The sequence below is a fragment of the Solanum lycopersicum genome, chromosome 5 (assembly GCF_036512215.1).
Source record: "Solanum lycopersicum chromosome 5, SLM_r2.1".
Taxonomy (NCBI): domain Eukaryota; kingdom Viridiplantae; phylum Streptophyta; class Magnoliopsida; order Solanales; family Solanaceae; genus Solanum; species Solanum lycopersicum.
This window is the reverse complement of record NC_090804.1, coordinates 8026393-8037688: the sequence shown is the minus strand read 5'-3', so window position 1 is coordinate 8037688 and position 11296 is coordinate 8026393. Positions and strand designations below refer to the sequence as shown.

At 32.9% G+C, this 11296-nt stretch overlaps 1 protein-coding gene and 1 non-coding gene across 2 annotated transcripts; both read left to right on the top strand.

The window, feature by feature from the left end:
- The first annotated feature begins 595 nt into the window (after positions 1–595).
- LOC101252687 (ALBINO3-like protein 1, chloroplastic) lies at positions 596–6285 on the top strand. The gene is made up of 11 exons (XM_010322656.4): positions 596–1249; positions 2006–2116; positions 2278–2352; positions 2502–2562; positions 2686–2759; positions 3370–3474; positions 3975–4085; positions 4672–4775; positions 4917–5114; positions 5195–5507; positions 5757–6285. The coding sequence occupies exons 1-11, from the start codon at positions 887–889 to the stop codon at positions 5835–5837; spliced, it is 1596 nt and encodes a 531-aa protein (XP_010320958.2). The 5' UTR covers positions 596–886; the 3' UTR covers positions 5838–6285.
- Positions 6286–8067: 1782 nt separating this feature from the next.
- On the top strand, positions 8068–8139 carry TRNAM-CAU (transfer RNA methionine (anticodon CAU)). Its single transcript has one exon. It is a non-coding gene; the product is annotated as a tRNA-Met (tRNA).
- Positions 8140–11296: the final 3157 nt, after the last annotated feature.

The following is an 11296-nucleotide window of genomic DNA, read 5'->3' as shown; positions in this document are numbered from 1 at the left end:
CAAAATTTGGCTTAATAAGTATATATACAAGTATTGACACCTCTTGATATAAGTTAAGGGTTTAGTATAGTAATTAAGTTGTTGTGGAAATTTTTTGAGGTCATGTGTGCTAGTTAAATGGTGCATATATATATTATGCCGTTTTATTATCATAAACTACTATTGTAGTTGAGACTAAGCTAAATGATGCATAGATATATAATGCTGTTTTTTATTATCATAAACTACTATTAATCAATCAATGACCATTGACATCACTTAATGATAATTCTGAGTTAGTTGAGACCAAATTAAAATTTTACATATATGTATTATGTCGTTTTATTATCATAAACTACTATTAATCATTAAGGACGGATTTGGAGAGTTGCGACTTATTAGAGATTTGGTAAGAAATTACACAATATATAAGATGTTTTTTAATATTTTATCTATATATAAAGATTTTGAATCTCCTAATATACAATTAAAGATTGACTTACTAATTTAAAAAGTTTAATTTTTATCTTTAAATTTTCAAATTCAGATCTCAAACGCTATATTATTTTTTTTTAAAATTTACCTAATTAAAATTCTGAATTCGCAACATTTTATTATTTCCATTTGGCAAAAAAACAAGACAAACAAAAAGATCCTTCACAAGTCCATGATTGTTGGATATAAAATAAGGATTTGTCTCTATGTTTTTCATATTTAACATTTTTCCCACGATTTATTTTTTCTTTTCAAATATTCAAAGATCTTTTCTTTTTTCTTACTTTTTGACTTAAAATTATGAAAATTTTAGGACTTGTCAAAACCCATAATTAAAAATCAAATCTTCCTAAAATCCCAACTCATCTATATCTTGAAGGGTTTACAAGAACCTGAAACTTTGTAAGCAAAAATGGCGACTTTTTTCCCTTCTCTTGGACCCAACTCAATATTATCTCCATTTGTAGACCGAACAAGAACCCTAAACCCAGTTTTCCAGCGAACCCACTTTGGAAATCTTCCACTTAACAAACCCTTTTCAAGGGGTATGCTTGGAGTAGCTCGATTCGGGTTGGGACAGGATCCATTTCCTGACCCGGAAACTGCAGAGTTGTTTTTCAAGGATTTGCTTACTCGGACTGAAGGGTTTTTGTATACAGTTGCTGATGCTGCTGTTTCAGGTTCTGTTGATACTGTTGTTGACACCACTGAAAGTGTTAAACAAAATAGTGATTGGCTTTCTGGTATTACTAATGGAATGGAGACTGTTTTGAAGGTTTGTTAATCTTAAAGTTTTGTTTTTTTGCTTTCTTTTTGAGCTGAAAGCTTTACTTATGGGGCTTTTGGGTTAGCTGTAGACTAATGGAATAAAGGGTTAGTTGTTATTGTCATACTATGTTTGGAAGGTGCCCCCTTGTGGATTTTATTAAATCAAGTAGCCTTATGTTTTGCAGAAACTGTAATAGTGTTGGAATGAGATTGACTCGAGACTCGAGTAGAGTTAAATGAATAGTTAAGTTTCATATAGCCTACTCCCAACTGTTTTGGGATTGTTGTGTTGTTGATTGATTGATTTTTGAATTTTGTTTTGATAGTTGGGTTTCGGTTGCAATTTTATGGAAGGATGTAAGTGTGTTTCAAAATGTAATATTTAGCCGTTAAGAATTGTGTATTTGGCTATATTTCTGTTCATCTTTAAAGAATGAGGTTGTTAAAGTTGGTTTCTTTATTTGGTATCTTGGAACTTATCTGATCTTTTAGTTGCTTCATTTGGTGGTATGAATGGGATGAGAAGATGTAGTAAGAAGGAAAAAATGTTTCATGCCGCTATCAAATGGAATGACAAATACTTTTCAGCCTAAATGTGGCATCCTTCTGCTCAGTGTTGGATAGATAGCATAGCATAATTATATCCAACTTTAATATATGGGTTGATCCAAAGATAAATTCTATTATCTCACATTCATATGTTACGCACATCAAAGAAAAATAAAAGAGAGAAAAATTAATAAAGTGGTTGTGCTATGTCCAGGTTCTGAAGGATGGGCTCTCAACTTTACATGTGCCGTATTCTTATGGTTTTGCAATCATTCTACTAACAATACTAGTAAAAGCTGCAACTTTTCCTCTAACCAAAAAACAGGTCAGTGGTCTACTCTCATGTCTTTGCAAAATTCGTTACTTTCATATTTCTGTTTAGCAGATAGTATTTCAGAAGAAGCTAATTGAGCTTTACAAAGCATAAATTATATTCTTGGTTATGAAGGCTTAAGACGACTTACTATCTTCTAAGAATCATCTTAGGTAGAATCATCACTGGCAACGCGATCTATGGCACCACAAATAAAGGCTATTCAGGAGCGATATGCTGGAGACCAGGTTAATTTGGACCCAAGCTTCATTTATTTTTCACCATTAGTCAGTAGATTATTACCAGAGGATATACAAGCTTAAGTTAAACTATGGCATTTCTTATATTTGTCCAGTGTGTAATCTTGGCTTTAACTTCTTATATACATCTATTTTAGGAGAGGATCCAACTTGAAACTGCTCGTCTTTATAAACTAGCTGGCGTGAATCCACTGGCAGGTCTCATATTTACTTTCTTTGTTAATGCCAAAGCTTTTTATGGTTGATAATTCTGGTAGGTCATCCTTAAACATGGAATTATAATAATTGTTTTTTCAATCATTTCTATAATCTACCCCCCAGGATGTCTGCCAACTCTTGCCACTATACCTATATGGATTGGTCTTTATAGGGCCCTCTCAAATGTGGCAAATGAGGTAAACTACCATTTTTTTTACTTGTTCACCCATTCTCTCCATAATCTTTTCACCTTGAATAGCAGCTACTAAAAATGGAGACAATGTTTAATCTTGATTTTTTAATGAGAAAGGAAAATAATGGGATAAGAAAGGAAAATAATGGGATAAGGACAAATATACCCCCAAACTATCGTAAATGGTATGCAGATATCATCTATAATACTTTTGGGACATTAGTGCTTCTGTCGTCCAAAAACTAGAGCATATATGCCCTTCACTCTAATGAAAGACTAAATAGGGACATGTTGCACAATCTTATCCGTCGATACTATATTTAATAAATGTCAGGTCGGTGGATAAGATTATGACACGGGTATATTCGTTAGTATAAAGGGTATATATGTTCTAGTTTTTGGACGGCAGGGGCACCAATGACGAATGATATCTGCATACCATTTACGATAGTTCAGGGGTCCTTTTTCCCAAAATTAATTTGGTAAGTGGAAAGCAAACTACTTCTGCCGGAAATTTCACCCTTTTATGCTCTTTAGCGAACTCATTCAATTTCTACAGATTCATTCAAGCATCTCTAATACTTCATTTTCATTAATATTTTTAATACATTAAGGGACTTCTGACAGAAGGCTTCTTCTGGATACCCTCGCTAGCTGGTCCAACAACAGTTGCTGCCCGTCAAACTGGAAGTGGCACCTCTTGGCTTTTCCCTTTTGTAGTAAGTCATATGCTGCTGTCCTGCCTTTCCTCATTTCTTTCGTTCGTTCTCTTTTTGGGTGTGTGTGTGGGGATTTTAGCTTGAAAATTTCAGGCATTTTATTGTTGTAGCATTGCATGTTTTGTTTATTTAACTTCTCCTTTTTCTTTCTTCTCCTTTTCGGGTTATGATGTCTGCAATATACGGATGTGTTTCGTTAGATGGCTCTTCTATGCTCCATTTATTTTTAGATGTATATAGAATATGAGTTTCTCTGCGGTGTGAACATCACATCAGATTCTGTCCCTTCTACTAGCGCTATAAAGGTGGCATGCCATGTCTTATTTGAGTAACTCAGCAAGTGAGTCTGTCTCTGATTAAGGAAGCATACTGTATTCGAAGGATGAAGTTTGTAGTAATAAATAATCTGGAACAAAAGAATCTTGCTGTTCAGTTTATTAGTTGATGCATGCTGTCAAATTTCTGTAGTTGCTTCTGATTCTTATTGTTGGATTTTACAGGATGGTCATCCTCCGCTTGGTTGGTCTGATACTTTTGCGTATCTTGTCTTGCCTGTATTGTTGGTTGTCTCCCAGTACATCTCTATTCAAATCATGCAACCATCTCAACAGGTTGGTCAATGAAAGCGATTACAGTCTCCTTTTATGCATGATAAAAGAGATTGCTCCTCTCCTTCTGCATTTATGATGATTTACTTTAACTCTATTGCTTTGTATCTCTTGTTGTTACCTCATTTTGTTTGGTTATTCTGGGTTACTTATGCTGTACATGGTAAATGTACCATTTTGTACCTTGTGTTCAAGTATTCAATTTCAGTTGTTAGATACACGGTTCATTTACTATCTTGTTCCTTGTGTCAACTGTTGCATTCAATATCACTAGACCGTAAATGACTAAGCTCATAAGTTGAGTCAGGTTCCTGTATATCCAACCTTTTGACTTCTTGTTGTAATACCATTGGACCTTGTTAGGGATGGTTGGTTCACTGAATAAATTCTACGTCAGGGTCCTGATGAATGGAATTCTGGTGCATGTATTATGAGTATTATTCACTTCCTGTCCATCCAAATGTTGGGCATGTTGTTGGTTAGTCTGTTATGAAGAAGTGAATGTGACTTTGTAGCATTTATCTTCTAAATCATTTTCATCTTTTTTTTTTCCTGTTTAGTTTATAATTCCTTTTTAATGAATTTCCAGAGTGATGATCCAAATGTGAAGAACTCTCAAGCGATAACTAAGTTTCTCCCTCTAATGCTTGGTTACTTTTCGCTGTCAGTTCCTTCTGGTCTGAGCCTATATTGGTAAGCACTTCTTTATTACTAGTTCGGAAAAAGTGGTTTATTCCTATGATCGTTTCTTATTCTCTTTATTATCCAATTTATTGACTACTATTGTTCTCCCATGATCAATAACCTCTCAGAATTGTTTACCATCTTATTAAGGTTAACAAACAACATACTTAGCACCGGCCAACAAGTATGGCTTCAGAAGTTGGGAGGTGCAAAAGTTCCAACGTTGAAATTAAGTGATGATACACCTAAGAAAGAGCAACCTCAAATTCAGAAATTAGTCTCTGAAGCAACAATAGCTAAAAAGAAAGATGCAAATCCTACTTCAGATAAGCCCCGCCAGGGTGAAAGGTTAGAAAGATGTCTAGACCTTTTCTGGAGGTGAGAAGTTCGTGGTTAGGACTTTATTGTGATTCTTTTCATTTTTTCAGGTTTAAACAGTTAAAGGAACAAGAAGCAAGAAAACGACAACAGAGGGAGGAGGAGAAGAGGAGAGCAGAGGTAGCAGCTAATTATAGAAAAGAAGACAAGTCAGTTGGGTTAGAAACTAGGGACGAAATTGACTCTATTAATGGTGATTCTACATCTCTGAGTCGCAACGCTTCCACTTCTGAAAATTATCATATTGTAAATGATGATAGTACTTATTCGGAAGTGAAGGCAGATGAAAGAAGTCAAACTGGTAAAATTTCAGATGATCACAACGATGGAGAGGATCAGCATGTTTCTGACATAAGAAAGAAGGTAAAGTTAGCATCTTTTGGTTCAAAGCTGAATTTTAGCATACGTGGACAGATATCATTCGCATCAGAAGATCATTCTTATCGTCACATTTGCGATTCACCCCAAATTTTGAAGCTCTCATTGACTTCTATTTTCCTCGTGGGAAGTCCAATATTGGAAGTTATATTACTTTTTTGTGCAGGTGAACATAAGACGATGATATTATTAATTGACCAAATCCTAACTATAGATTTCCATTCCTACTTCCAGGGCGAAACTGTTACTTCTACCACCAGAGCTACAGATGATAAGCTTCCACTTGAAGTTGCACAAGAAGACAGAAGCGAGTAAGCAACTTCACCAAATGCTATACATTATACACCTGTAGTGAGGCCACTTGAATCTGCTGTAGTGCATCGAAACCTGATGCAAATATTGGGTTCACGAGCTTGGAGGACCTGGTGAGTTCACACTTGGAGGCTGCATAGTTGTAAATTATGATGTTAAAAAGAACGAGAAATCGCAACTGCTACTGAATCTTTTACGAGCATAGCTGGATAAATACCAAGTAGTGTAAAGAATCTGCTTTAGCGCCTCAAACGGATTAGCATCACCGGTTTGATATTAATATACTTAGCATATACCAATGAAGTAGAGTTCTTGTAGAAGAGTGTTATATTCTGTCAAATTTGTACCTCATGTGTTACGCGGCGGTTTTTCCTTCATAATTTTTTCTTGTTGCAGTAATAATTTCGAACCCAGGAATTGGAAAGTAATATGAGCAAATTTTCTGCATCTACCATACAACTTAGATTATTTTCTTGTTATTAATGTTTTTATTTTACTATTAGAAATATATTGGGCTATGAGCTGAAAGGAACACCATTTTCCTCTATAAAAATCCTTTGGGGCATCTGTAAAATTGTAACACAACATGTCATGACTTTGGCGTGTACACATGCTTCTGTAGAATATAAAATTCGTTATCTCGAAAATCTGCTGTCAAATATAGACAACTTGCTTGTGTAGAAATTTTTTAGAGTGGCCATGTTTATAACTTGAATGTGATGTATGCACACATTTAAACTTGATTTGTAATCCAAGTATTTGATTAATTAGATAATTTTGTGTACATATGATAACGACTCGTTGAGAAGATAAAGAAAAAGTTCCATTTGTAAAATATACTTTAATTTGAGGTTAGGAAAGAAAAGTTTTTACAATTTGTTACGTATCAAATCATAATATTTCATTAATTTATAAAAATAAACATCAAACTAGTTAATCAAAGATATCGAGAAGAAATACTGATTTGATTTCAAGGAGCCGTTGTAACCCAAGAAATTAAGTCAATGACCGACTTGATATCTTAATTACTTCTTCCGTTTTATTCATATGACTTTTTTCTTTTAGCCTGTTTAATTATTTTTTAATTTCAACTTTTCGTGTAATATATTAAGACTACTAAATTATAGGACATTTTAATACATTTAATACTCCTATCATTTAAGTCCACAAGATTTATAATTTTTTTAGACATTTTGTATTAAATCTAAATAGATGATACAAATAAATAAAGACAAAGAGATCACAATTTTAAAAAAAGCATTCATTCTATTACTTCGAATGCTCACAACTTTATTTGTGGGTGGTCCTTGCTTTTAACTTGTGGGACAAGGAATTATATATTTATATATATATCAGAACCCTCTTGATTTACGTAATTGTATATATGAAAATTAAAAGTACATACGCAACATGGTTTTTATATTTTTAATGGGAAGAAGGGCTTGCTTTGCAAGGTTCGAAACATTACAAGTAGTAATTAAAATAACATTTTATTTCTTTAATTAGTTTGATGGTATTATTTATTTTAAAAGGGAATATATTACTCTACTTTTATAATAACCTGTCAGCATTTATGTTTGTGTGTTTCACAATCTCCAGCATTCCAAATTGATAACATCTTTTAATGCCTTAAAAGGATTAATTTGCTTAATTAATTTTATTATGTGACTGTTTTAATGGGTGTGTCAAATCCTTAAAAATCACATAATCTAGTTGATTATTCCCCGTCTCACAGAGTATTACTAAAGATATCTATTTCAAATTACTTCATCATTAATTTTAATATTAATTAATAAGATACATAAATTAGTACATTAAAAAGAGTTAAAAGGGTAAATTAGTAAGATGCCCTTCATTTAATGCTTTTAAATGTTTTTCTTTAAGCTTTGTTTATGTCATGATGCATTAAATGAAATATTTAAGGCAAGTTGACGGACTTTAAAGAAGTCTAAATTGGCATCAAAGGATACTTCGTCTAATGGATTAAAAATTAAATGTCTAATTTATTTGTTTACTTTAGAAATTTAAGATATAATTTATTACTTATTTTTTAATTTATCCTTATTAATAACTATAATCATTTCTCAAACTATCAAATTTATCATAGTTAAATAATGAAATATGATAAATTTTCACGTCCGACCCCCATTGTTATGTAAATGTTGCACTTTCATTCCTTTTAAATGTGAAATATTCATTATATTAAATTTTTGTGCATTTTATTAACAACGGTATCAGAGTGGCGCAGCGGAAGCGTGGTGGGCCCATAACCCACAGGTCCCAGGATCGAAACCTGGCTCTGATATTATTTTCCCTCTTTTTCTAAATTTATTTTCGTATTCGAGAAGTACAATTTATGTGACGTTTTTTTTCCTTCAAAAGTGGTGTTGGTTTCGATTCGACAAAGGTAGAAAGCATGGTCGAAGGTCCAGTACAGTAGGTAGCAGGCGTGTTCGTTTTGACTCTCGAGCAAGAACGATAAATATGAATAATTAAGTTTAATTTATGCTTCCCATTTAAACTTTTATAACCACGTAAATATTAATCATAAGTTTTATTAATATTATAACCCCTCTAACCGATTATTTTAACGTCATATATGCATTCACTTGAAAATTAAATTCTTTATTTCTGTTTCTGTTGTGACATTCCCTTGGATTAAATTATTGTTTTTATAGAAAATTAAATATGAATTTAAAAATGTTGATTGGAGAGAAAATCTGAATTGGGTTGTTAATGTTACAATAAGAAAATGTAGAAAACTTCTTGCTAAGGAAGAACATTATGTGACCAACATGAATTGTGATACAGTACTGTAGAGATTGATTCACCCTTAAATCAACAGTTTCAAGCTTTGGGTATGAAGAAAATCTTATTGAGAGTGCTATCTCGAATGTCCCTGCAATGCTTGATCAAGATTTAGTCAAAGCTTCAACATGGACTTCGAGCCCCAAATTAAAAAAAAGAAGAAGAAAAGAACATTGACGTAAGTACAAAAGATTCCTACTTTGTTTATTCAAGTGATTATTATATAATTAAGTAGTATTATTGTATATGGATAAAGGTCACAATTATTGGTACTGAATATGACTCAATCTCCATCTAAACTAGAGTGCTATTATTCAATATTTTTTATTAGAAAGAAGAGAAAATTAGAAAACAATCCAATTAAAATTCTTAAATATCTAAAATAGGAAAGTAGTCAAAAGGATATTAGGTCAAAGGCAATTATTGAAGGAGAATGTGTGAAATTATTCTTCAGATTATTAAAGAGTGGTCCATTATTGTGTTCAAAAATATTTCCTACGAATTTCTCTCCTTCTAAAATTGTCTCAGTTTTAAATTTCTGTATTTGAAAAAAGCTATGGTTATGGCTTTTGAGGGTAAAAAATGTAGAGAAAAATTGTACTATAAAATCGTATGAATTGTGGAATATAATTTGGGATACAGTTTTCACTTTTTGCCACGTGAAACCTAGGTGATGATGATTTTTTCTTATGATTATATGTTGGTATATAATGATTGTAGTGGAGTGTTAAAATATTATTCATTTTAAAAATATCTGTTCAGATGTTGATAATTTATTCAGTTCATTTCACGGAAAAAACGTGTGCATTATTAAGTTCAAATGAGCTTCAAAACAGGTAAAAACAAATTTTGTCAATTTATGTGTGCTATAGCCCAAATTTTTTTTTTGATTCGGAATTCTCAAATCGAAATTATTGAAAATTTTCATCGACGTCCATTAAGACGTTGAGAATATATCTAGTTTGTTCAACAGGGAAGACAGATGCATTTTCAAGTACAAATGAGCCCCAAAGCAGGTGAACGTAAATTTTGTCAATTTTCATGTGGTATTGTTTATGAAATTTTTCTGATCTAGAAATGATCAAAATTTTTCATGGACGTCCATTAAGAAATGGACAATGTATCCAGTTCGTCCCGTGGGAAATGTGGTTGCATTTTCAAGTTCATACGAGCCCAAAAGCAGAAAAATGCAGATTTTACCGATTTTCGTGTGTTATAATCTATGAAATTTTTGTGATTCAGAATTCTCGAATGAAATGACTGAAATTTTCCAGACGTCTATTAAGAAGTTGACAATATAACAAGTTCGTCCTGCGGGGAAAATAAGTGCATTTTCAAGTTCAAACGAGCCCCAAAGAAGATAAACGCAGATTTTATCAATTTTCGTGTGCTAAAGTCCATGAAATTTTGTGATCTTGAATTCTCGAAATGAAATGACCAAAATTTTTGAAGGACGTATGGCAATGTATCCAGTTCGTTCCGTAGGGAAAATATGCGCATTTTCAAGTTCAAACGAGCCTCAAAGCATGTAAACGCAGATTTTTTAGATTTTCGTGTGCTATAGTCTATTGAATTTTTGTGATCTAAATTTCCCAATACGAAATGACCGAATTTTTTTATGCACGTCCATTAAGACGTTAACAATGTATCTAGTTCGTTCCGCGGGAAAAATAGGCGCATTTTCAAGTCTCAAACAAGCCCCAAAGAAGGTAAACACATATTTTGCCAATTTTCCTGTGCTGTAGTCCATGAAATTTTAGTGATCCGAAATTCCCGAGATCAAATGAACGAATTTTTTCATGGACGTCCATTAAGACGTTGACAATGTATCTAGTTCGACCCGCGGAGAAAACATACACATTTTCAAGTTCAAACGAACGCTATAGAAGGTAAACATAATTTTTACCGATTTTTGTGTGCGTTCATGAAATTTTTGTGATCCAAAATTTTCGAAATGAAATGACTAAAACTTTTTATGGACGTCCGTTAAGACGTTTACAGTGTATCCAATTCATCATGCGGGAAAAAATGGCGCATTTTCAAGTTGAATCAAGCCTTAACACAGGTAAATGCAGGTTTTGTCGATTTTCGTGTACTATAGTTCATGAAATTTTTGTGATCCTAAATTCGTGACATGAAACAGCCGAATTTTTTCATGGACGTCTATTAAGATGTTGACAATGTATCTAGTTCGTCCAGCAGTGAAAATAAGCGCATTTTCAAGTTCAGACGAGCCCCAAAGCAGGTAATTGCAAATTTTGTGATCAAGAATTTTTGAAACGAAATGGTCAAAATTTTTCATGGACGTCCTTTAAGAGGTTTGCATTGTATCCAATTAGTCTTGCAGGAAAAATTAACACGTTTTCAAGTTCAAACGATCCAAAAGCAGGTAAACACTGATTTTGCTGATTTTCGTATGCGATAGCCCATGAAAATTTTATTATTCGGAATTTACAAAACTAAATGGCCGAAATTTTTCATGTAGATCGATTAAAACATTAACAATGTATCCAGTTCGTCCCGCAGGAAAAAAGAGCGCATTTTCAAGTTCAAACGAGCTTTAAAACAAGTAAACATAAATTTTATCGATTTTTTGGTACTAGAATCCATGGAATTTTTGGTATCCAGAATTCCCGAAATGAAACTACCAAAAT